This window comes from Oryx dammah, unplaced genomic scaffold (assembly GCF_014754425.2).
Source record: "Oryx dammah isolate SB20612 unplaced genomic scaffold, SCBI_Odam_1.1 HiC_scaffold_29, whole genome shotgun sequence".
NCBI classification, from domain to species: domain Eukaryota; kingdom Metazoa; phylum Chordata; class Mammalia; order Artiodactyla; family Bovidae; genus Oryx; species Oryx dammah.
The window spans coordinates 16,383,983-16,409,518 of record NW_024070213.1 but is presented as its reverse complement, the minus strand read 5'-3'; the positions used below and the strand labels follow the sequence as shown (position 1 = coordinate 16,409,518).

Here is a 25,536-nt window from a genome sequence, read left to right as displayed (position 1 = left end):
GAGCTGACGCCCTCTAATTTCCCTTCCCTTCTGGGCGTTTGAAATTGTCCCCCCCACTCCCTCTCCCCGCAACCTTAGGGTGGTTAAGACACCTGGGTTCGAAACTTATTGCAGCCACGCCCCCTGCACCTCCTCTGTATCACCATTTCTAGCTACTCAACCGAAATGATTCGGGTCCCCGGAGACTCCTAGCTGTGGGACCAGTGGCAGAAACGCCTCCCGAGTCTGCGTAGTTCCCTAGAGCTGTCCTGGGCCGCCAGCATCCTGACTGCCCAGCCTTGGGCACCCCCTTATGGTGGAGCCAGGGCTCCAGGACCCCGGGTTCTTTGTGAGTCCCCTCTCCAACTCGCCAGGGTCCCTACCCACTTCCGGGCTGGTCTCTGGGAGGTCGCACGGCTTTCTCTCGAGGTGTCACTGCGCAGAGACCCACACCCCCACCCACGCCCCACAGCCCACAAAGAAACAGCCACAGACATCTTCCTGGGGAGTCGTGAGGATGTTTTTGTTTGGTTGGTTTCGTTTGGGATGTTCTTTAAAGAGCGTCATATAGATATTTATATATATAAATTATTAATGTGGGGGGGCAAGGGTCATACATTGCAGTGAGGGTGCGCACACGGGGGTTGGGGGGACGGCTGGGGAGGGGCAGGGGCGGCACACGATGCTACGCAAAACAGCCACAGCTAACAGATGAAATAATCACACCAGGGGTGAGGGGTGGGGGGCGGGCAGCGGCCACGGGGCGGGGAGGGGTGGGTTGGACGTGGGGGAGGAAGAAAGTCGGGGGCCAAGGGAGAGGGACCCGGTCCAAGATACTGTGCGCTTTCTGCCCCCACCCACCCCCTCCCCACCACAAGAGCCTCGGCCTTGCATCTGTCCCTTCCTCCTTCCTGCCCAGAGGCCCGAGGCCCAGGGCCTAAGCCGCACCCCAGAGGCTCTGAGTGGCAGGTGGGGAGGGAGGCCTCCTTGGTCCAGAGGCAGGGGCATGGTGCTCTCTCGATCGCAGGTCCTACAGCGGCTTGTCGCTTTCCTTCTTCAGATGACTGGGGGGAGAGCGGGCAGAATAGGGGGTGGGGGGGAGACAGACTGAGGTCCATCCTGACCCTGCCCGCTCACTGAGGATGGGTGCCCTCCCGCGGGGGCCACACCCACCCCTGGCGGGCTGGGGTGCATCCCCTCCGCCGGGTCCCTTCCGGTGGGTTCCAGGCACCCTGTGGTACCTGTAGTAGTCCTCCTGGGCAGGCAGCGGCACACTGTGCAGTGGGTGATGGGCGTGCAGCCACTGCTGCTGCTCCAGCGCAAGTCGCTGCAACTCAGCCGACTGTGCGTGCATGGCCTGCAGCTGGTGAGCCGCCGACATCGGGGCAGAGAGGGAGGCTGGCAGGTCCCGGTATGGAGCAGCTGTGGGCAGGAAGGGCAGGGGCCACATGAGTGATGGGGTACTCAGGTGGCCAGACACTGTACATACAGAGGAACCGCAACTAATCAACTTAGGTGACAGCTGGTCCTGCAAGCTGCCAAGGTGGTTAGGATCCAGGCCTCTGAGCCTGACCCTAACATCTGTGCCTCTCAGCCAGGGCCTCAGCCGTCCAGCTTCCATTCCCAGTTCCTCCCGCCACCTCCTCATCTCTCCCCAAGCCCAATCAGACTAATTCCAGCACCTAACTTCCTCCATTCTTTCTCTCCAGAGACCGTCCCCACCCCCAACCTCCATCCTTACCAAAGAGCTGGTGACGAAGAACTTCGTTCTCGTGCAGAGGGTGAGGAAGAAGGGGGTTGGGGAGGGTCCCAGCTGGGTAGGGGATCCGGGTAAGGTGAGACCCTGAGGCCAGGGGGTCAATGAGAGGGTGCACCGAGGCAGAGGCTGGAGGGTGGAGAAGAGGAAGGTGTCACCGGAAGGCAGGTTTGGGGAAAACCATGCATTTGGGTGAGGGGCTCCATGCCTGGGAAGAGAGGGGGACGATCAAACACAGGGCGATCCAGTGAATCAAAAAGGCACAATGGAGGGGCTAGGGGTCTGGGAGATGGACAGGGAAAGGCCCTACTGCAGGAGGGACAGACGGACGGATGGCAGAGGACAGGAGATTCCAGTTCTCAGAAGGACCTGAGGAATAGGGAGTGGACTACCAAGAGGAGATGGAAGAGAAAAGGAAGTTTAGGAAATGAGACAGGGAAGAACTTAGAGAGCACAAGGAGCCTGGAATGAATGTGACTGGAAGGCTAGAGGGGGCAGTGTTCTGACAATTAGAAAAATAGTAGAAAGACTCATTGTGAGTAAAGCTCATTGTCACTTGTGATCCCACAACCTGAGCCACAGGGCTTTCTAGAAGGTCACAGATCTATAGATTCAGAGAGGAACATGAAACACCTCTGCCTGGATGGAGAAGATGGCAAGAAACAATAGAGCTGAACCCAGAGGAGCAAGGAAATAGTTATGAGAAGGGCTCAGGGACAGAGGCTGTGAGGGGAAGAAGGTGACACTCCTTTAAAGGTTCCCACCTCCGGCTTCTACCATGGGGTGTGGGGGGAGACGCCAGACCTGAATGGGGCTAGGGTGTGAGGCAGGGTCTCTGCAGTAGGGCTGGGGTAGGAGGAGACAGGCTGGGGAGGCAAAGACCAGGGCAGCAATCTCAGCAGAGCGGCTCAGGCCAGACGTGGAGTGGGAAGTCCAGGCCTGAGCAACAGAAGTGCCCGATGACCTGCCAGGATGCAAGGTGATCTCAAAGGGCCTGGCCAAGGATGAGGGAGTCTCACCTGCGTGGATGGCATCCTGCTGGTGGAGGTGCAGGTGAGAGTGGATGTGAGAGTGCTGGTGGTGATGGGGGGTCACGTTGAGCATCTGCAGCCGCGCCAGCGGGTCATTGCCCAGGGCGGCCACCCTTTCTGCGTGCTGCCTCTCAGCCGCCAGGCGCTCCGCGTAGGACATGTCAGGCCGCAGGGCGGGCCCAGCTGCCAGCGCTAGACGTTCTCTTTCCAGGGGCCCCAGGCTCGGATGGAAGGGGAAAGGGTGCAAGCCCGGGGGGCCAGGCTGCAGAGCCAGGCCCCCGTGTCGCGGAAAGGGATCCAGGCCTGGCCCAGGGACCCCATGTAAGGGCTCCAGCTCGCTGGGCTTCACCTCAAAGCCAGGCTTGAGGCGGTCACGCAGGTCTCGTTCACGGGCTTCCCGCTCCCTCTCCCGAGCTGCTGGGTCACTGCTGTACAAGGCCGGGACATTGTAACCCAGGAGCCCCGGGTCCACTGCCCCCAGGGGCACGTAGAACGGATGGTTGCGATTGCCAGGAGACATCACGTGGGGCCGGGCGTATTCGCTGAGGGTGCGTAGGGCTGGAGTGTCGGGGCCCAGGTAAGGGGGCACTGTAGCCACAGCACTGCCCGGCTCAAACGGAGGGCGATGGGGCACTGGGCCGAGAGATGGGCACTCCACTGGAGCACGGCCCTCCTGAGCCAACTTCTGTGGGACACAGGTAGACACGGGGTCAACAAGGCAGGTCCAGGTCCTCAGCTGCTAATTTGTCTCAGCACCTGAATGCCTAAAGCCTCAGCTTACTGTAACTCGGCCTACCAGGGATTTCCCTGCCCCTTCTCGTCTACAGAGAGATGCTCTTCCTACGATCCACGGGTACTCTGACCTGAGCTTGCCTTTCTTCAGCCCAGGGATGCAATTCCTGCCGCTGGAATCCTCTGGACTCCATTTCCTGGGATGCCATGGCTCCTCCTGTCCGACAGGTGGCGCATGGCCCCACCCCCTCGAACCTCCCTGAGTCGCGTAGAGGGCGGCCCCGAGGCGGGAGGCGCGCACAGTGACGCACTCACCACGCTGCGTTCCAGCTCGCGCTCCTTCTCGCGCTCCCGCTCCTTCTCGCGCTCCCGCTCGCGCTCGCGCTCCTTTTCTTCGCGCGCGCGCTGCTCGGCCTCGCGCCGCACCTTCTCTACCAGGTCTGCCCGTTTCTTGGCCAGCTTGGAGCCCTCCAGCGGCACGAAGTACAGATCGCTGCGCGCGCACGAGTTAAAGCCGCGGTCCAGGTGTTTGTTGAACCTGCCGGGCGCCGAGGTAGCGTGCGCTCAGCCCCTGCGAGCAGTACCCGCACCGGCGGCCGAGAGCAGGGCCTGGAGTACTTTGAAAAGCATTACTCGAACGCGGGGCCCATCCCGCGCCCGCCACCCCCAACCCTCGCCCCGGCACTCACCTGGCCGACTGGCTGGCGTGGCTGGGCACATCTACCACCTTGGGAGGAGGCGAGGGGCTGCGGGCCGGGGGCACCGGGCTCTCGGGGGTCTCATATTCCTCCGCCGGCTCCTGTTTGATCTGCGTGGCGCTCAGGGGCGGCCCAGAGGCGGCGGCCGCAGGCGGTGCGGGCAGGGATGACAGACCGGAGGGCCCCGCAGGCGGCAGCGGCCCGGGCCCCACGGTGGGCGACCCCGGCTTGAAGGTCCCTGGGCCTGCGGGCGGCGAGGCGCCTCGGTAGCCCGGTGGGGTCCCCGTTCGGAAGGAGGGCGGCGACCCCGGCTTGTATCCAGGTGGAGTGGCTGTTTTGTAGGCCCCTGGGGACGGGGCTCGCTTGCCATACGGCGGGGGCCCAGGTGGGGAGGCTGTCTTGTAGCCTGCTGGCGAGGAAGCCACTGTGGCAATGACCGTGGAAAGTGTGGCCGAGGAAGTGGTGACCGGAGGCACCGGTGGAAAGGGGTAGGGCGCCCCTGGGGGGCCCTGGGAAGGAGAGGGGTGTGAACCCGGGTAGGGCCCTTGAGAGGAGGAAGAGGAATTGGAAGAAGAGGAGGCTGGGGGTCCATTGGGACCTGCTTGGCTGTAGGACACCTGGCTGTGAGGTGGGGGCAGGTGTGCTGGCCCTGGAGGATAGGGTCTCAGAGACCCCAGGGAGGGAGACATGGCATAGGGGTGTGCATGGTGGGAACCACTGCTCTCCAGGGGGTGAGGATATGCTCCAGGGGGAGGGGGCCCAGAGCCCCCATGATGTGGTGGTGGTTGCTGCTGCTGTTGCTGTTGCTGGTGGTGGTGGTGATGTGTTGGGGCTGATGGGTGGGCTGTGGACTGGCCTCCAGCTGAAGGAGGGAAGGGACCTGGGTGGGCACTGCTGTTGGCTAAGAGGCGGCCATAGGGAGGAGGTGGGGGGGGACCCTGGCTCCACACAGCCTGGGATGGGAGAGAAGGCTGCGTATACTTGGGGGGCTGATTGGAGACAGAGAGACTGGTCGGGGGAGGGAAGGAGTGGGGATAACTGGGCAGTGCCTGGGAAGCGGGGTACTGGGAGGCAGAGGCAGAAGAACTGGAAGAGGCGGCTGCTGCAGAGCTGCTAGTAGAGGATGAGTAAGGATACCTCATTGGGGGGGCAGGGGCTGAAGAGGACGCAGGGGGCAGAGGATGGGGTGAAGGAGCAAGAGTGGGGCCCTTCTCTGGGCCAGGAGGAAGTCCACCCATGCTCTGCCCCATGGCATGGGGGGAGGGGAGATGCCCAGGTAGTGGCTGGGCCCCCAGGCCAGGAGGAGAGGCCGATGCATTGTTAAGGGGTCGAAGGGCAGGTGGGGGAGGCAGGTTCGGTGTCACGTGGGGGAAGGAAGCTGGTGGTGGTGCAGACGATAGGCTTCCACCACCGACTGGAGTGTTAGGCGGCTTCGTTGAGGGAGCACCACCAGCCCCAGAGCTCGATACTGAAATGGGGGTGGTGGGTGGGGGGTGCTGCTTACCCCCACTAGGGGCCCCCACGGAAGAGGCAGCCCCACCCCCCTTGGGACCCAGTGAGGGTCCAGACAAAACCCCCCCACCAGACCCCCCAGGGTAGAGCTGTGGATGAGGGGGAGGAGCCCCTGGAGGAGCCTGGAACATCCGAGATGTGGGGGGCTCCATGGGAGCATGATATCCAGTGGGTGTCACAGAAGGGTGGGGTTCAAAGCCAGGCTCTGGTTGTCGGGGGGTGCTGTCAGGCGGTGGAGGGGAGGGAGGGAAGAGTGGAGGTGGGTGATAGGGGCGGGCTGGGCCCTGGGACAGGCCAGAAGACGAGTCGGAGTCATTCTCCACGCTTCCAGGGCTGTAGATGCTAGGAGACGTGCTCCGGTTGTCCTGGTCGATGTCCCTGGGGTCGCTGCTGCCATCGTCATTGAGGCTCCGCCCATCCAGACTGTCCAGATCGGAGGGAGACTGGGGCCGGGGCAGCTCCTGCTACACAAGAGGGAGAGCCATGGTGGCCTTTGCTTTTCCTGCCTCCCCTGGATTTGGGGCCTCGCTGGCACAGAATGATCTCCCATCCACAGCACACCACTGCCCCACAACGGGAAGAGTACTCTTGCTCAAGCCCACCACCTGGCCTTCTGGGGATCCTCCACTCTCACAGTCTCTCTGCTGCTCCCTAGCAGGCATTCGAGTTCCCTCAGGGCAAACCCAGTTCCTTCCTCAGGCATCCATCTCTAGCATCTCCTCCCATTCCACAGCTGAACCCAAATCCGTATCTTCCACCAGCCCATCTGCCATCCTCTTATCTCATCCACCCTTCTAATTAAACATCCCAGAAACCACTGGTTCTTAAAAAGACCGCTTCTGCATGCTCTTTATGACTTACTTGTTCCTCCTACTGAGACTTCTCACCCTGGATCTCCTCCCCAAACCCTGCCTGAAAACCAGGCCCTAGAAAGGGAGAGGCTAGAATCCCCCATGCTCTACCCATTCCTCTTTGGCACTGCCTGGTCACCTGACACTCTGGCCAGAGCCCTAAAGATCTGACTGACATCCAGACAGGCCACTTCCATAAGCACTCGGATAAGACACTTCTCTCATATTGCAGACAAAATTAAAGTAAGAATTGTGAGTGAAAGAAAGTTTGGGTGAAAGAATGTCAAGAAAATGGGTCATGATGGTGACAAGGGTCTCCCACCTCAGTTTTGGTCTTTTTTGGTGCGTTGGTCTCCTCACTTTCACTCTCTGAGATCTCTTCACTCCGGCCCTGCTTGCTGACCTTTGGGGTGGAGGCTTCCTCTATTCGGGCTTTCTGTTAGAAAGAAAATTCCTATCTTGTACTTCCACCAGTGCCCTCAGCCAGACAGGAAGCTCCCCCCAGCACACACATACACCGTCAGCCCCAGTGCCCGGGTATCCTGTGGCAGGACGTGGGGACAGAATACCTTGGCCGTCTGCCTAGACTTCTCGGCTTTGCCATCGCTGCTGGACGTGCTGACCCCGCCAGGGGAGGCCCGGCCCCTCGGTCTCAGCTCTTCCCGGGGCCCGGGGGCCTCTTTCTTCCGTCCACTCCTCATTGACATCTGAGGGACAAGGAAGTGAGCAGATGATGCGGTTTTCTACATCACACCTCACCGCATCCTGTGCCTTCTTTCTATTCCCCTCCAGTGGCTGTCGTGGAAGGATGGGGTTGAAAGCCAGGCTCGGCTGTCTGGGGAGGAAGCAAGGAGGGAGGAAAGAGTCGAGGAGGGTGGCCGGGGTGAGCGGGGCACTGGGACAAGCCAGAATCTTCCCTGACCGTGGCCCTCTGTCTTTCATTTTAGCCCCTACTCACTGAGTCTTTATTCTGTCGTGTCTTCATTCTTCAGGCTGTGGAGACCCCATTCTCCTCTGCCCGGGCAGCTGGATACAGAAACTTCTCTGCTTCACCCTAAGTTCCCCCCAGCTACGGCCTGGGAAGCAAGAAGCAGGCTCTCCGAGTTTTCAGCACCTGGAACTTGCAGGTTCTGTCTGCAGTGAAGCCTGTTGGAAAAAGACCATCAGAGTCTCCAAACTGGAGAACAGAGTCTGAAGAGGGTACTGCTGCACTTGTCAAGGGGCTGAGTGGGCAGCCCGGCCATGACACACTGCTCGCTTGCCCATGGGCCGCTCCAGCTGTCTGTAAGTGAGGGCAATGTCATACCCTTCATCTCTCGGGAAGGCAGAAAGCGCAGATGTTTCTATCCGCCCCAATTCAGGAGATCACACTACTTCCCCCTTGGAAATATATGCGCACACGAAATTCCACAGAGCCTTACAAAAGGAGCACAAAGAGATGTACCCGAAATATAAGCTGATTTATTGAGTGCCTTATGTCAAGCCCTTAGTTGCCCAATTTCATTTCATATTTACAACCATCCCTGAAAGTGAAATTCGTTCAGTCATGTCTGATTCTTTGCGACCCCATGGTCTATACAGTCCAGGGAATTCTCCAGGCCAGAATACTGGAGTGGGTAGCCATTCCCTTCTCCAGGGGATCTTCCCAATCCAGGGGTCGAACCCATATTTCCCACATTGCAGGTGGATTCTTTACCAGCTGAGCCACCAGGGAAGCCCAACCCTATAAAGGAGGTAGTCTTAATATTCCCATTATATAGGTGAGGAGACTGAGGATCAAAGATTGTGATTGTGACTTGCCCAACTTCACGTGATGAGTACACAGTGAGGAGCTAGAGACAGTGCCAGAATCAAGCCCCAGCCCCCTGACTTCCAAGCGCATGCTCTTTTTTCAGTGTTAGCTATACTCTCATCAGAAGTTGGTGAGAATTCTCAGAAGGCCTAGATCAGTCTCAGAGATATGAAAAGAATCTTTCTTCACATTAGAGTAGGTGGGAGAACAATGTCCCATTCAACAGTGCAAAGGCGCGCAGCCCTACCAATGCCAAGACCAAACTGAGGTGTCCCCAAAGTGCTGAACTTCAATTCTGAGTCTCATAAGCCCCAACTCCAGTGCTTAGGTCCCCTAAGCCTGGAGGAAAACTCAGAGCTTTCACTTTACCAACCAAATCAGTGGAGATCACTGAGCAAACATTGAGTTTATATATAAGTAAGCCTGCCCTCCCATCTGGTTTAGACAGGGGCTCCCAGCTCCTCATAGCCAATCTATATACATCTATATATTTCCTTATATATCCATATTTACATAGTCAGCAATTTTCATTTCCACTTGTGTTTCCTGCTAAGTGTCACATCTCTCCATGTTACTTACCATAAGATCTGATGAGAGCAAAAATACTATCTTCTTTTTATTTATTTTTGGTTGCCTCAGGAGGGCTGTTGTGCCCCGGCTTCTTGTCACATTGGCTTCTCTTGGAGCAGAGGCTCAATAGCTGTGGTTCACAGGTCTAGTTGCTCCACGGCATGGGGGATCTTCCCGGACCAGGGGTTGAACCTGCGTCCTCTGCATTGGCAGGCAAATTCTTAACCACTGGACCACCAGGAAAGTCCCCAAAATACTGTTTTCTTACTGTCTTCTTCCTTTCTATATCGCTTGCAATGTCCTGTACATACGGGTGTTCTGGTCTCTTTTTACTACTGACCTTTAAACCCACTGACTAGCAAGTCTTCTCGAATGAAGTGCTGCTGGCCTTGGTGGGAATGGAGCAGGCTTAGCCACCTACTCTGAGCTGAAAGCCCTGGCTATGGAAACAGCGTTTCCACATTCTATAGTGTATTTTCCCAAGGAATACAGAGTAATTCCTTCTCACTCACCTCCACTGAATCCTCCTGAGGCATGCAGTGAGGGGTGAGCCTAACTTTTCCAGGAAACTTACTAAAAATCTACTTGAAGTCACAAAATAGCTGGGTCAGAGCCCAGGCCTGAGCTTACAAGTGATGCTCTGCCCAGTCTTCCAGCCATTTCTCTTCCACTACAATTATTACCACATTTTTGAGCTGCTGTGTAAATTGATTTTCTAATATTGTCAACCCACCCCCACCAAAACGCAACATAGCAAAAGGGGGAAATAATCTTAACGAAAGCACAAGAGAGATGATAGTGACTGGTGTGTCTTTTGGCAGCCCCTATAAAGGAGGGTACTTGTCTTCCTATCACAGAACCATCTTCACCGTAGGTGAGTCAGGGAAAGGCAGGAATGGAGGTACCTGAAGAACAGCAAGCCCAGGGTGCCCCTCCCCCACCTCAACTTTTAATCAGTTGAAATCTGATAAAATTAGCAATGGGTAGCTCTGAAGAAGAAAGCAGTCATAAAAGGGTAGGTGACCCTGGGGAGGAGGAGTGGCAGAAAGAGATAGGGTTGGGTTATACATACATTCCTGAACCAGGAGCCTGTTTTAGCACCTACAAGCTGAGCTAACTACCCTCCTTCCTGCTCTAGTAGTCTGTCACTGTAATTCCAATTTATAAAGCACCTACTGTGTGTCTGCAAAAAAAAAAAACTAAGCACCTTCACCTTCAGCACCTTACTGCAAAAGTAAAATTATAAAGGCCAGACTGGGGAGGTGGAAACATGAAAAATAAGGGAAAAAGAGTCTCTAGGTAAGAACAGGAAAAGAAATTAAGGGAGAAATGTTAAGAGGTCAGAAGGAATACACTCGAGGCACAAGGCTTTCTAGGATGGGCTTGCAGGGTAAATTTCAGGAACGTAGGCCCAGCCCCCACCATCGTTCCAGAACTTCCAGACTAACAAACCAGTCCTAGATAACAATGCAGCCCAGACCAGCAGATAACAAGACAGGGCCTAAGCTTGAGGATCTACAGTTGTCACTGGGACCTCAGATACCATCTTATCTGTGACCCTTCGTCAGTGAGGCCAGGGCTCAAAGAAAGAGAAGTGACTTGCCCAAGGTGACAGTTACTCAGAGGTGCAGCCAGGACTAGACCAGGAACCACGTCTCCTGGCTCCGGTCCTGAAGCCCACCACACCAGCTGTTCCACAGCCCTCTCCCCTGGGCCACTCTTCATGGAGGGCCTAGCCATGCTTACAAGGTGGGAGAAATAGAAGGTCGAAGGCTGGCTGAGGGAAAGGGTCACTACGGAGACAGTCTGGGAAAGAGGAAAAGGGATATCTGGGAAAGAAGACTCAAGTTTAAGAAAAGGGAGAAAAACCTGCACAAAGAAGCAAAAGGACTACTGTATACAAGAAGTCCCGGGACTTGCCTGGTGGTCCAGTGGTTAAGAATCTGCCTGCCAATGCAGAGGACACAGGTTTGATCCCTGGTCTGGGAACTAAGATCCCACATGTTGTGGGGCAACTAAGCTTCGTATGCCACAACTACTGAGCCTGAGCACCCTAGAGCCCGTGCTCCACAACAAGAGAAGCCAGCAGCAACAAGAAGCGGGCACACTGCAACTCAAGAAAGCCCATGTACAGGAAAAAGAGCCCGCGCACCACAAAGAAGACCCAGCGCAGCCAAAAATAAAATTAAATAATATATTTTTTTAAGTCTCTAATAACGAACTGCCAAGGGTGGTATAACTAGGATCAGGAGCATTTCTATCCTCCCACCATGCCTAAGAGGAAGGATTTGAAGAAACACACATGACCTGCATGAAATATGTCTGCTTGTTCCCAAAGACAGCTGGATGGAGGCTGGTGGAGGCCCCGAGGAACCTCCTCTCCACCAGCAACACCAGAAACATCCCCCAGAACTCAGCCAAGAGTCCCAAAGACACAGTAAAAGGCTGAGGCCCCCGTCAAGATTCTGAGCCCCCATCTCTTGGACATCCCACTGGATCATTGCCATGGCAACAAAATGGCAGACCCTACCCCTCAAGAGTCCATCCCAGGGGTCCATCTGTCAGCTACTCCCCCTCCAGTTGCCAAAGCAACTCCAGTCCTCCTATGGCACTTAAAGAGTACCTACCCCAGTAGAGAGAAGTGCATGCACAAAGGGAAATCTTTGAGCACAAAACAGTAATGAAGGATCCACCCCCTCTTAAAGAAACCACAGCTAGAGGGGCAGTGGGTGCTCTGGGGATTTGTGGGTGGGGGTCACAACTTGTTTGGAGTGCCCGTAAGATTGCCCAGTTCGCTCCAGTCCACCCTCCCAGAAACCGTTTCCCCCCAAGTCTCCCTCCAGGGGTCCTGTCTTCCTCATCACTTGCAGGAGGAACGACACTCCTGGGCCCCAACATGCCCCTCTCCAAGAAGTACCTACGCCTGGCATTGGAAAAAGGTCACCCGGAGTTGGGGAAAGAAAACTGAGTCACAAAGGCATCACCTTCCCACTTCCACCCGGGAATACGCCGGGTTTTTCTTCTCAAAGGCGGCCCTATCGGAGCGAGTCCAGGTTTCCCCAGGTTCCAATCTCCTCCCTCAATCAGCTACAAACCCTTTCTATCTACCTACCACACCCCTTCCCCATTTCCCACCTTCCTTCTATACCTGGCACCCCGAACCCCGGGCTCTGACACCCGGGTCTGGGCCTTTGGGGGTTCTCCTGGAGTCCTCATGCTCCACCTCGCTGCCATCTCTCCATTCCTTTTTACCTTCGCCCAAAGCCCCCTCCCGGGCACCCCGTTTTTCCTCCACCAAACTCCCACCTCGGGGTTCTTTGGGTCTCGGGGTCCTGCCTACCCTCCTGCCCCATTGGCCCTCCTCCTGAGAACCTCCCACCTCCCCCTACCTTCCAGATCCTCCAAGTGCCCCGACCCCCTTCCCTCCTCGGGGGCCGGCCCCACCCCTTGAGCCCCTAGCCTCAAGCCGGGCACTGCCCGCAGTGGGGGACCAGATCGGAAAAATAACAAATGGAGGCGGCGGCGGCTGCGGGAGGGGGAACTGGGGAGGGTGGGGGTGGGGAGCCGCGGACCAGAACCCCGGCGGGCCCGAGGCCCAGGCGGCAGCAGGGCTTACCTGGTTGTAGCTCGGGACGGCTGGCTGGCTCCAAGCGGATTCGGGGTTCCGGCGCCTCCGGGGGGCGGCGGCGGCCGCTCCCCCGCCCCCCTCTCCTCTTCCCGGCTTCAGTCGCCGCCGCGACGGCGGCGGCGGCGGCCCCGACCCCCCAGGAGGGCGGCCCCCATCCCCCCTCTTACCCCACCTGGCCCCGGTCTCCCGCCGGCCTCCGGAGCAAATCCCGATCCCTGCTCTCGCTCGGCCCCTCCCCAGGCCCGCCGCCTCCTCCCCCGGCCACCCGGAACGCCCGGGCCGCGCCACTCGCCCCCACCGCGCCGCCGTCCGCCCCCGCGGCCCAGCCGGCTCTCCGAGCGGCTGCGACCCGCCGCCTCCCGCCCACCGCCCGCGCCCCCCCGGCGCAGCCCTCACCGCCGCGATCCCCGACCCCCTTAGGCGGCCTCCGCCCGCGGCCTCCGCCCCTGCCCGGCGGTCGTCTCCCTCGCCCCTTCCTGGCCCCTCCCCGAGGCCGCCGGTACCCCCGAAACGGGTCCCGGCCCCAGGCCCCTGCCCGATGCGGGGCTGCGGGCGGGCGGGCTGGGCGGCGCGTCCGGCGATTCGCACAGGAAAGCGAACGGCGAAGGGAGGGAGCTTGGGAGAGGGGGATGGGAGAAGAGAGGAAGAGGGAGAAGGAGGGAGCGCGGAGGAACGGAGGAGAGAGGGGCCGGGAGGGAGCCGCGAGGGAGGGAGCGCGAGGCGAGCGGCGAGGGGGAGGGGATCCGGAGAGGGGGAGGCGCCGCGCGAGCTGGCCGAGACCGAAGCCGAGGGGCCCGGGGCGCGGGGAGGGGTGCGCCGAGGCGGAATGCGGGGAGCCCGCGGTCCTGGCGCGGAAGAGGGCTAGGTAGGGAGGGGGGCGCGGGCCGTTATGGGGGAGGCTGGAGAAGTCTAGGGGGCCTAGGGGTGTGTGGCGGAGGTGAGGGGGGAGGCTGTGGGTGTGTGGCAAAGCCTCGGGGATGGGGTGAGGTTGGAGGGATGGAGCTTCTTGGGGGCAATGAGATGTGACCAGGGGAAAGAAGCTTGGGGTGACAGCGTCTGTGGCAGACACACAGCGGAAGAGGTTTGCTGGGGGGGCAGTTGTGAGAGAATGGGATGAAGTTAGGGGTCCTAAGGAGGGGAAGAAATCGACAAGATGGAGACATATACGAGAGGATGGGTTTCTGAAAGAGTGAAGAGTCTGGGGGTGATGGGCGTTGGGGAAAGAACAGAGAACAGAAGAATTTGGGGGAGTGACAAGTCTAGAGATGTCCTGTGGAGAAAGAAGGGAAACTAGAGCCTTAAGAAAGGATGAAGGAGGTGGGGCTAGATGCAGATTCCAAAGGGGACTGGGTTCTGGGTGGGAGAGGAAGGTGGGAGACTGGGATGGCCGGATTCTGGAGTGGGGAGCGGGTTCTGAAAGAGCTGGGGAGAGTTTCTTGGGCAAGACAAGGGCGATAGAAGGCGGGGAGGAAGAAAAGATGATTAGGAGGAAATTTAAGAGAGCAGTCTAGGCCTTTGGTGGCCCTAAGAAGGAAAGTCCGTGAGGAGGACAAGCTGGTGGACATGGGAAGGGAAAGCAGGAGAAGGCAACGGTAGGAATGAGGAGGACAAGCCGGCAGAGGGAAGACGTTCATTTATGGAAGTGGGACACCCTCCCCAGGCCCTCTGGCTGGCGGTAGCTCCATTTTCCATCTCAAATCTGTCCGAAGTCATCACTCATGGTACTTGCGGCGGGTGGGGGGGGGGGGGGGGGGGGGGGATGGGCCCCCGGGGGGGGGACTAGGCTCCATGTGGAGACAACCTCAAGTGCCCTGATTATTCTAATGTGGAGACCATTCCACCACAGACTCTCCAGGGAGCCTCTGCCCCTGACAGTCCCCAGCCACTCCCAGTCTTCAGCCGGGAGGCTAGCACCCCCAGTCCACTCCCTGCCCCCAGGGTCTCCTGGGCTCTCTCCCTGCCCCAGGCCAAGCAGCAACATCTCTCAGGACAAAGGACACCAAGACGCTGGGTGATTTTTGGCAGCAGAGATTGGGAAGGCCAGAGAATGGGAGGGAGGCAGGCTGGGAAACGGGAAGAGCTGGAGCTGGAGTCGGGATTGGGAGCCCTTGCTAGCACTCCAAATTTGGGGCGGGGATGGGGTAGTTGTGCCAGCCGGCTGGTTTGAGGCTGAGGGTGGGCCCTGAAGGTGGGATCCCCACCACCACCCAGCCTCCAGAGAAGGAAGGAGATTGGTTATGGAGCAACTGGTAGATTTTGCCTCCTATTTCCCCAGGCCCAGCTCAGCCAAGCTCTAGGAATACCCAGAAGTGCTAAATGGATTCCATGCACCGGGAGCCTGAGCAGGAAGCCTTCCTTGGCCTAGGAATGAATTCCCACTCTTCAGACTCTTGAATCAGCTGGCACTCACTCTATTACCCCAGGCCCACCTTATCCCTCAGGGTTTTCCAGACAACTCCACCCCGCCCATCCCCTGCCCACTGCACCCTAGGAGGACCCCAGCTCCTTCTCCCCACCCCCAACTTTGCTCCAAGACTCCTCCTCTCCCCGAGGTCCTCCCTCCCCAATGCATTTCCTCTCTCTCTGCACTGCCCAGCTCAGTCCCCCACTGGGCCCTGGCCCAGGCTCTTCCCAACTCCCTTCCAGGCTAAACCCTTCTGCCTCCTTTTTTAACCACTAAGAGATCGGCTAGGATGGTGACATGTTGTTGCCTCCCTAAGTCGTATCTGACTCTGCTACACCTTGGACTGTAGCCCTCCAGGTTCCTCTGTCTGTGGGATTCTCCAGGCAAGAATACTGGAGTGGGTTGCCATTTCCTTCTCTAGGGGATAGTCCCATCCCAGGGATGGAACCCGTGTCTCCTGCATTGCAGGCAGATTCTTTACCACTGACCTGGATGGTGATATATCTGAGCCTAAAAGAAAAGGAGAGTGAAAAGAAAAGCCAGGGCCTCTCCCCTCCAGATCCTCCCCAACCTGAGGACCGGATTCAGTTCAGCTTCAGGGAGCATCACACACACCCCGCCATCATTGGTCACCCCAGCTCCCCCTCTCTGGCCCCAGCTCCCCACAACCCACCGTTTCCAGGCAACGGCACATAAGGAAAGTGGAGAGAGGGGCCTGGGAGGCCCAGGGAGGGGGAGATGTAACCCAATCCACCCCAGTACCTCAGGGTTTTGGGGGGGGGCGGTGCATGAGAAGGTGACCCATCAAGGAAGGAGGGCAGAGGTTGGGAAACATGGCTCCAGCCAGGAGTCAGCCTAGGAGTTACTGAAGAAAGGTGCATATAATGGGCCCCAGAGTAAAGCGTGGGGTGCCCCAAGGGAAACAAAAAGGGGCGCCAGGGAGCAGGAAAAGCTGAGATGCCCCCGCTGGAACGAAGAGGCACAGAGGTTGGGGCAAGAAACCCTTTGGCTGAAAAGGTTGTCACCGATACGGGAAAGAAAACAGAGAAACGGGTCTTGCCCATACAGAGCTGGAATCCTCTTCCAGTCCCGGAGCTGGGCAGAGTGGCAGAGGGGGCCCAGGACCAGAACTCGAGTAGAAACGGAGTGGGAGGCCCACAGAGGGAGCAGCCTTGCAGTTCCTCCCACCCTCCCTCCGGCGCTGGTGCTGTCGGCCTCCTGCAGAGCCTTGGCTCCCTCTAGTGGCTGCAGCTCCCCACCACTCGGGCCAGGTAGCCGAGCCTTAGACCGTGGCTCAGTGGTAAAAAAAAAAAAAAAAAAAAAAATCCGCCTAATGCAGATGTGGGTTCGATCCCTGGGTTGGGAAGATCCCCTGCAGGAGGGCATAGCAACTCATTCCAGTATTCTTGCCTGCAAAATCCCATGGACAGAGGAGCCTGGCAGGCTAAAGTCCATGGGGTTACTGAATCAGACACCACTTAGGCACTAAATGACAACAAAGATGGGGCTCATCCTCCCCCTGCCCCAGGTAGTTCCTGCGTTCCTGTCTCTGCTGGAGCCAAAGTGTGATAGTGAGTCTCCAGTCACACACTGGCCCCCTGCTTGCAGGACCACCCAGCCAGGGGCCTGTTGATCACCCCAGGTCCTGAATTTCCAGTTTACTGGAAGTTGCCTGTCCTCAGGCCTCTGCAGCTTGCAGGGGGTGCTGCCCAGACAGTGCCGGCCCATCCCAGGAGCTCCAGGACTCAATCTAGGAGAGGCCCTGTACACCAGAGTAGCTCCCATCCCCAGCTCCATCACCTCTCTGGTCAAGGGCCTTGGTGAATCTTCAGACACTTTGGATCCCATTATCCAAAAATGGGCGCACACACAATGTTTGATATTTTTAAGAATTCTTGGATCCCAGGCTAAAAATCCTAATTCCCCCCTGGGGAGGAGGAGAGAGGGAAGGAAGGCAGAGCCCCCCAAATGGCCAGGGAATATCGGCAGTGCCATCCTCCTGACCTTATTTGTTGGATTGCTTCCTCTTTCTGTGCCCTCCCAGCTTTTTTTTTCCGCTGTGCTGAGTCTTCATTGCTGCTCAGGCTTTTGGGGGGGCTACTCTCTACTTGCGGTGTGTGGGCTTCCCTTGTTGCGGAGCACAGGCTCTAGGTAGGCGTGTGAGCTTCAGGAGTTGCGGTTCCCGGGCTCTAGAACACAGGCTCAGTAGTTGTGGTGCACTGGGCTTAGTTGCTCTGTGGCACGTGGCATCTTCCTGGATCAAGGATCGAACCCGTGTCTCCTTCATTGGCAGGTGGATTCTTTACCACTGAGCCACCAGGGAAGCCCACCTCTCAGCTTTGCTATCCAATTTTACCCACTTATAGGAGCTCCATCTTCTCTCCCCGCATGTGGACTAGAGTAAGACTCCTCAGACATAGGAATGCACGGTGACTCAGACTTTAATGGAAGTGTTCATTTCAGCGCCACAGAGGTGCTGGCAGCTGTGAAACATGGCACGGGGGCAGCTGGAGGAAGAATGGGGAAGCTAGGGCTGGGGGGAGAGGGACAGGGGACAAGTCCCCAGGCGCACAGCCCCACCTCTGGCCCAGGAGCCATCACTGAGGCCCTTTTCTGCTACCTTTCCAGTTCCAGCAGGACCCTCACTCCAGGCCGTCTCAGAACCTACAGTCGCATGAAATACAGACACATGGCTCCCCCTCCAGTCAGGTCAGCTTTCTGGCACCGGAGTTATGGTGAAGTGATTCATTAACAAGATGAATGAAAAATAAATAAATGAATAAATAACACAGTGGAGCCTTAGACCAGGCCTGAGCAGGCAGCCAGCCCTCCGCGGCACTCACACTCAGCACTGCCCAGTTCCTGCTTCATAAGCAGCCTGGAAACATGTGGACTCAGCGCAAAGCACACACAACACATGGCCCCTCTACACACCTCGACAACCAACCCAGACACTCCACACAGACCCCAGTGGGTCTTCTGTGAATCCCCTTACGGTCCTCAGTCCATGGCCGGTTTTCAAGGAGAGAGAAGAGGAAGGAGGGAGAGGAGGAGAGCGCGGAACCCAGAGGGTGGGAGCGCAGAGACGGCAAGGCTAGACCAGCCAAGGCGCAGCACAGAGGGTCAGCCGAGCAGGACCGGAAAGAAGAGGATCCAGGAAGAGGACGGAGTGAGGGGGTTCCAGGTCTCCAGGCAGGGAGGGGGCTCACAGCACACTGGGGTTGCGGAAGTTATGGCCCGCGAAGCGAGCTTCGTCCCCTAGTTCTTCTTCGATTCTGAGAGAGGCGAGTCAGAAAGGAAACAGTCAGCGAGGCAGAAGGACCCTGCCTCTCTTCCCAGGAGTTCCCCGCCATATCCTCCAAGGCCCTCACACTACCTGCTCCTGGGGCCTGGCCTGAGCAAGGGCCGTCAGTCAGGCCATCTGTAAACCCATCATTCAAAACCAAATCCTTTCTGGATATCTACTGTCCTCCAGGCCCTGGGCACTGGAGACAAAACGGTGGACAAACATAGCTTGTGACTCTCTGAGCCCCAGGTTTCCATTCCCTGGGCTCCCTTACCTCATGAGCTGGTTGTACTTAGCCAGACGCTCAGAACGGCACGGGGCGCCAGTCTTGATCTGAAATATCCCAAAAGATAAACAGCTCAGCGGCCACCCCTTGACCCCATGAAGGAGAGCTAACGCTCCCTCGAAATTGCCATGATGCCCGCAAACACCTGGAAGGCCAGCGACCTGAGCCTAGAACCCCCCAGTTGCACAAAGGGCTCCCTGGTGCTCACCTGGCCTGTGCACAGCCCCACCACCAGGTCAGCGATGAATGTGTCCTCAGTCTCTCCAGAGCGGTGACTCACCATGACCCCCCAGCCATTCTCCTGGGCCAGCTTGCACCTGCATTTGGTGCAGCAGCAGTGAAGCCCAGCCCACACACTCTCCCCAGCCCTGACACTGGTCAAGAAACATGTGGAGGGAGGCTGTCCGGGGTAGGGGGTGGAGAGAATCAGGGGGCACGGAGGGAGGAGAACTAGGAGAGCCGTGAAGGTGACTTGGGGCTCCCTGCCACCTTCTGCACTTGTGGGCAAGGCTGGGCTGGGGTGCTGGCAGGACGCATCCTGCAGAAATGGATTGAGTGGGGGAGGGCCCAGAGGCACTCACGCTTGGATGGCTTCAGTGACTGAACCGATCTGGTTGACCTTCAGCAGCAGACAGTTGCAGGCCTTCTCCTCCACCGCCCGCTCAATTCGCTTGGGGTTGGTCACTGTCAGGTCATCACCCACAATCTGGATCCCCACATTGGCTGTGAACTTGGACCAGGCCGCCCAATCGTCCTGGTCAAAGGGGTCCTCAATGGAGACCACTGTTGGGAGAACGGTGAGGGGGCTCTGCGTCAGGTAGGAACGCCCCGCTTAGAGTCCATGCATGGACAGATCAGATGCCCTGGCCAACTCAGCCTCCTCTCCTCTGAAATAAGCCTCCCCTGACCCATTCTTTTTATTTAATATTTTTATGATTATATTTATTTATTTTTAATTGAAGGATAGCTCAAACAGTGAAGAATCTGCCTGCAATGCAGGAGACCCAGGCTCCATCCCTGGGTCGGGAAGATCCCCTGGAGAAGGAAATGGCACCCACTCCAGTATTCTTGCCTGGAGAATTCCATGGACAGAGGAGCCTAGTGGGCTGCAGTTCATGGGGTCACAAAGAGTTTGACACGACTGAAGGACTAATACACACTGCTCTACAATACTGTGCTGGTTTCTGCCAAACATCAACATGAATCAGCCATAGGTATACCTATGTCCCTCCCTCTTGAACCTCCCTCCCACCTTCCTCCCCATCCCACCCTTTAGTATTTTATTTATATTTATTTTTTATTTATTTGGCTGCACCAGGTCTTGGTTGGGCCTCCTGCATTGGGAGCACCTCGTCTTAGCCACTGGATCACTAGGGAAGTTCCCCCTGACTCATTCTTATCTTGATTTTTTTCTCAAAACCTTTCAAAAAAAACAAGGGTTCAGAAACTTTCTCACAACCTTTCTTTGCATTTTCCTATTTTCTACCAGGAGCCCCTCCTCATGGCTATTCGAAACCTTTCATTCTGCAGTTTATGCCTATTTTCTCTTGCTGTGTCTCAGGAAATGGAAACCAACTGCTTCCATTCCAGGGATGAGTCACTGGGAGACCTGGGGAGGGTGGGTGCTTCAGCTCCTCCTCACCCATACAACAGTCCAGCCCCGTTCAGCATCATTTTTGTTTTCTTTTCTTTGCTGAGCTGGTGACTTGTGGGATCTTAGTTCCTGAACCAGGGGTTGAACCCGTGCCCTCAGTAGTGAAAGCACAGAGGCCCTAACCACTGGACCACCAGGGAATTCCCCAGCATCCGGTTTTATCAACTGAACATCCTGAACTGCGCTCGTTCCCATCACCCTCTCACCACGCCTGTGCTGTGCTGTGCTTAGTTGCTCAGTAGTATCCGACTCTTTGTGACCCAATGGACTGCAGCCCCCAGGTTCCTCTGTCCCCGGAATTCTCCACGCAAGAATACTAGTGTGGGTTGCCATGTTCTCCTCCAGGGGATCTTCCCAACCCAGGGATCGGACCCAGGTCTCCCACATTGCAGGCAGATTCTTTCCCAACTGAGCCACCAGGGAAGTCTTACTGTGCCCAGGTCCTTCCAACGTGCCCCATGACCCCAGCAGCTTCAGAGATCGTGACTTTAATCAGGATCCAAAGCAGATGGAACAGATTCATCATGGGTTCCTGCCCATTCACAGGACACCCAAAGCCCAGCCCCTTCAGGAGACCCCTTCACCCCATCCTTGGTTCTCAGGCTCTTGGACATCTCTACCAAGCACCTGGGTCAGCCCTCATCAGGTCCAGAATTCCCCCCAACACACCCCTGCCTGCCCCCTGCCCTCCCCTGGTCACAGCCCTTGCTCTCACCAGGATAGTCCCTGACAAAGTCCTGGTAGAGGGCCCCCAGCTGGTCCCCGGTGATGTATCGGGAAGGATCAGCGGGAGACTTGAAATCCAAGTCATATTTGCCATCCCGGTAAAACTCCGAGGCAGCAACATCCATGCCAATGACGATCTTCTCTGTGTAGCCAGCCTTGTCAATGGCTTCCTTCACCAGTTCCAAGGCTGGGGATGGAATACAACAAGGTCATCAGCAGGAAGGGTGGCCAAGGAGGAATGAGAGGAAGAAAGAAATTCAGAGCAGAGGTGGAGGGCTGTTGCTGGGGAGAGTTCTGCTTATGGTTGTTTTGGGGTTATCCCCAGGACTGCAATGAGCAGGCCACCTTCTAGGAAGGCAGGGGAATGGAATTCTGTTAACAGTTTGTTTTCTTTTTTAATAGCTATCATTTATTGAGGGCTAACTTTGTCACCTCAGCGCTTTACACCTATGATCTAATGATGCTAAGAGGCAGATGCTGTTGTTATTTTTGTTTTACAGATAAGAAAGACAGGCACAGAGACTGTTCAGAGAGCAAGATCACCAGGAAGTAACTCTTCAAGTCAAAGTTGACATCCAAGCAATTTGGCCCCCAAAAGTTAACTCTCAGCCACTACCTGCCTGTATAGTTTCTCTTCACTCTAAGGTTTCTGCCAGGGCAGGGAAAAAATTAGGGATCCTAGAGGCCTAAGAGGTTGGGGTGGAGATGGGATAGATTTGGAGTTCGGGGTATCTCATCAAACTAGAATCCATGGTGAGAATGGATCCCACGGGTCACCTGGACCACCTCCCAAAATCCTCTAGGGCTCCCACAGGAACTTGCAGTTACTGACACATCTGGCTGGTCAGGTAAAGGTGGTCCTCTTAGGCCTGCACATGAATTTGTTAGGCCCTCTGGTACCCACTCCGAGGACTGGGAACTTGTAGCTCAAGGACCCTCACGCAGCCTCCTGGGGACCCAGTGAAGCATGTGGCCCTTCCTGATGTCCCGGAATGGAGTGAGATGGAGCTGGGAGTAGGGTCTTGGTCTCACCCTCACTGTTTTCCAGGATGTTGGGGGCAAAGCCACCTTCATCCCCCACGTTGGTGGCGTCCTTGCCATACTTGTCCTTGATGACGCCCTTGAGTGTGTGGTAGACCTCCGCACCAAGTCGCATGGCATCCCGGAAGCTCTCAGCCCCCACCGGGAGGATCATGAACTCCTGCATGGCCAGCTTGTTCCCAGCGTGAGAGCCACCATTGATCACATTGAAGGCCTGGGAGCCACAGGAGGACAGAAAATGTCACAGAGCTCTTCCCTCTCCACCCCCAGGAGTGTCAGCCCAAGAGCCCAAACTTCCCCCAGCTTCCGGACTCAGAACCCTCCATCTCGTGGTCCCTGTCCTCTCCCTACAGCTGCCCCAATCACTCTCCTCCCATCAGTCCTCCCAAGGCTTCATGCTTCCTCCCCACCCACCCCTGGAAGAGGCACGGTGCTCACCGGCACAGGCAGGATGAGGTCTGAGTTCCCGGCCAGCTGGGCAATGTGTCGGTAGAGGGGCAGTTCCCGCTCGGCAGCCCCTGCCTTACACACGGCCAGGGACACACCCAGGATGGCATTGGCCCCAAACTTGGCTGGGAGATTATAGAGGAAGGCACTGATCAAACATGTCTCCTTCCCCTTCCAGCCCTCAATTTTTCTTTTTTAATAGCTAGCATTTATTGAAGGCTATGTCACCTAAGCACTTTACATGTGTGATCTCATATACTCCCCCAAAGGAGCCATAAAGGAGACCCCCCAATCCAGCAACACCTCATCCATCCTATTCTGTAAATAGCAGGGGGCAGAATATGATCAGAAAGGGCAGCGAGCTGCACTTCTTGTAAACATCCCTGAGACCACAGACTCTGCCACCAACCCTCCCCTCCTTATGCTGCAGAGTTCTCCCTTCTGGCTCATGTCACTCCCTCCCACTGGAGGAGGCTACGAGAAGCACTAGTCCTCGGGCTCCCCTTCCTTCCTTCACTTCTCAGTCTGTTCCACGCGCCCCCCCGCCCAGCCCCCCACACACCCACTCTCTCCCAGCCCCTGCTTACACTTGTTCTCAGTCCCATCCAAGTCCAACATCAGGTTGTCCAGTTTCTCTTGTTCTACCACAGACAGACCCTGTGAGCAGAGGCCCCATCACCAGGAGCCAGGATGGAGGCTGGACCCTAAGACACCTAAGACAGGCACCCCTCCCCCATCCACACACAGTCTCACATCCACCAGGGTTCCCCCAGGTTCCTGTGGTAGCGGCCTGTCTGGATTAGGGGACTCAAGCCCCTGTGGGAGTGGGCCCCCTTCCCTCAATAACCATAAGTCCCCAGAGGTGGCCCTTTCTCCCTCTACATCTCCCTCCCCTAATCCAAGGCTCCTTCAAGGATCCATTCCCCACCCCCAGCAAAGAGCGGGCCTCACTGAGCTGATGAGGACCGGGGCAATGGTGGTGTTGATGTGGTCCACGGCCTTCAGGACACCTGGGGAGAGGCGGAGAGTTCAGGCCAGGAGCGACCAGGTAGAGGAAGGCATGCAGGAAGAGGGATGGGGATGGGCATGAGGCCCCCAGCAGAGAGACAGGGAGCCTGGAAAAGACAAAGGGACTTACCTTTGCCCAAGTAACGCTGTTTGTCCCCATCCCTTAGCTCCAGGGCCTCGTAAATACCAGTGGAGGCTCCACTAGGCACCGCAGCCCGGAAAAGACCTGGGAGGGGAAAGCCGCGGAAAGAGGGAAAGAGAATGGAGAGAGAGGACAGCACAGGGACCCGGGATTCCTTCAGCCTTGCAGCTCTGCACGCCTGTGGTACGTCCAGCTTGCTCCCCACACTGCTCCTTAACACACACACACACACACACACACACACACACACACGGAGGCAGATACACAAGCGGTGCCCTCCTCATCCACCCAGTTGAGGTCCCACACACACAATGAGGATACCAGAGAAATGGAGCTTTGCAGGCAGCACACACGGTGTACACACAAAGAGCACACACACACACGGTGCACACAGAGCGCACACACACACAGCACATACACATATGGTGCACACACACACAGCACACACAATAAACTACCACACAGAGACTGGCTTATCTCGGCTCCCTTGGACAAGGAAGGTCTGCTTCCAGACTCTAGGCTCCTGAGCCTGGCCCAGCAGGGCACCCCACTGGGAATCCTCCCATCCCAGGCCGGTACACCCAGCCTCAAGACTGTGGGAAGGTGCCCATTACCTTTGGCAGTGTGGAGATCCACCTCCACCGTGGGATTCCCACGGGAGTCCAGGATTTCCCGGGCCCAAATCTTCTGTATGGACATGATGGCTAGGATCTCCTTGGGTGGCAGGGAAGGAAGGAGAAAGATAAGAGGCTTAGAGGGGTGGAGCTTGAGATCAGTGGGAGGGGCCAGAGGCTGGGAGGCTGGGAGCTACAGGAAAGAGGTTACTGCAGCGGGTGGGGGGTGGGGAGGAGCTGGGTGCAGTCGCCGGCGGTAGAGGGGATCCCCCCCGCCCGTAGGGAGAGGAGAAGGTCAATGCAGTGAGGAAGGGGAGGTCACTGCAGTGGAGGGCGGGGTACGCTCAAACGACGAGACGGGAGGACACCGCAGGGAGGAGGGGAGAGGCGCGGCAGTGGCTCCCTCGCCCCCTCAGCAGTTCGGCCGCTGGCTGGAGGGGTGCCCCCAGCTCTCCTCGGGGCGGTACGGCCGCCAGGCTTGCACTTCTTTAGCGTCAAGAAGGGCACGGGTCGTCTGGGCAGCGGTGTGGTGGGGGCTATCCTCCACAGCGCTCATCCCACCCAAACTAACACCCCAGCCCCCGCTCCGAGGTCCCAATCTCCCTCCAAACGTGTGTCCCGCCTCTTCCCAAGAGATGTAGACGAGTCCGGGGCGAGGGTCCTCCGTCTCCGGGGTTGCCGTGGGCAGGGAGAAGGAGGGGAGACCGTAGGGAGGGGCAAAGCTGGGCTGGTCCTCCCTCGGGCCCTGGACACACTCTCTGCTCCAACCCCCCTTCCCCGTGCGGCGGAGAGCGGCGCTGTAACCGGCGATGAGAGGGCGATGCAGGGGAGGAGGGGCCGTGGGGGTCTCGAGGAAGTCTGGGGATGCTGAGAAAGGGCGAGGGAAGACATCTCCCCGCAAACGTCTAGGGACGTGCCAGGGTAGAAACGCGCAGTCCCGGGAGACCCCGAACGCTTATCTTCCACGGAACCGGAGGGGCAGAGGGACGCAGGGAGGGGGGCTGCAAGGGTGGAGAAAGGCGCAGTCAGACACACGCAGGTGCGGAGAGGCCAGGCGCCCGAGTGGCGAGGGGGCGACGGCCTGAAACCGAGAGGAGCGGCCGGGAGAGGCCGGGAACGGAGGCGCCGGGGAGGCGCGGGTGGCGGAGCAGGTGCGCAGAGCGGCGGGGCGAGGGATGCGCGAGGCCCGGGGAGAGAGGCGGGGGCGCGGCGGCGAGGGGAGGGGGCCGGAGGGGCTTCACCTCGGGGCTGCGGACCCAGCCGGTGGCGATGGCGGCGGGGCTGGCAGTGGTGGTGGCGGCGGCGCAGAGAGAGCGGGAGTGGCGGCGACGGCTGCGGCTCCCGGGCGGCGGGCGGGCGGGCGGGCGGGCGGGGGGAGG

At 57.8% G+C, this 25,536-nt stretch overlaps 2 protein-coding genes and 1 long non-coding RNA gene across 5 annotated transcripts; 1 reads left to right on the top strand and 2 right to left on the bottom strand.

Moving 5' to 3' along the window:
• Nucleotides 1-477: 477 nt before the first annotated feature.
• Nucleotides 478-12,837, bottom strand: ATN1 (atrophin 1). 3 transcript variants are annotated; one of them, XM_040235042.1, is made up of 10 exons: nucleotides 12,538-12,837; nucleotides 7,518-7,705; nucleotides 7,129-7,266; nucleotides 6,882-6,995; nucleotides 4,188-6,169; nucleotides 3,814-4,036; nucleotides 2,755-3,451; nucleotides 1,721-1,864; nucleotides 1,221-1,401; nucleotides 478-1,043 (listed from the first exon to the last, which is right to left on the bottom strand). In XM_040235042.1, exons 2-10 carry the CDS (start codon nucleotides 7,542-7,544, stop codon nucleotides 1,010-1,012), a joined length of 3,540 nt encoding a protein of 1,179 aa, XP_040090976.1. In that variant the 5' UTR covers nucleotides 7,545-7,705; nucleotides 12,538-12,837; the 3' UTR covers nucleotides 478-1,009. The 3 variants fall into 3 exon arrangements, with proteins under 3 accessions (XP_040090976.1, XP_040090974.1, XP_040090975.1); XM_040235040.1 differs by having other exon boundaries at nucleotides 4,188-6,172; nucleotides 12,538-12,681; XM_040235041.1 differs by lacking the exon at nucleotides 12,538-12,837 and adding an exon at nucleotides 8,931-9,118 and having other exon boundaries at nucleotides 4,188-6,172.
• On the top strand, nucleotides 3,800-6,540 carry LOC120858746. Its single transcript, XR_005719938.1, has 2 exons — nucleotides 3,800-4,051; nucleotides 6,040-6,540. It is a non-coding gene; the product is annotated as an uncharacterized LOC120858746 (long non-coding RNA).
• Nucleotides 12,838-17,376: 4,539 nt separating the features above from the next.
• On the bottom strand, nucleotides 17,377-25,507 carry ENO2 (enolase 2). Its single transcript, XM_040235039.1, has 12 exons — nucleotides 25,399-25,507; nucleotides 24,158-24,257; nucleotides 23,532-23,627; nucleotides 23,345-23,403; nucleotides 22,981-23,050; nucleotides 22,385-22,518; nucleotides 21,938-22,160; nucleotides 20,895-21,092; nucleotides 19,107-19,308; nucleotides 18,734-18,842; nucleotides 18,514-18,572; nucleotides 17,377-18,228 (listed from the first exon to the last, which is right to left on the bottom strand). The coding sequence occupies exons 2-12, from the start codon at nucleotides 24,240-24,242 to the stop codon at nucleotides 18,159-18,161; spliced, it is 1,305 nt and encodes a 434-aa protein (XP_040090973.1). The 5' UTR covers nucleotides 24,243-24,257; nucleotides 25,399-25,507; the 3' UTR covers nucleotides 17,377-18,158.
• Between the last annotated feature and the right edge of the window lie 29 nt (nucleotides 25,508-25,536).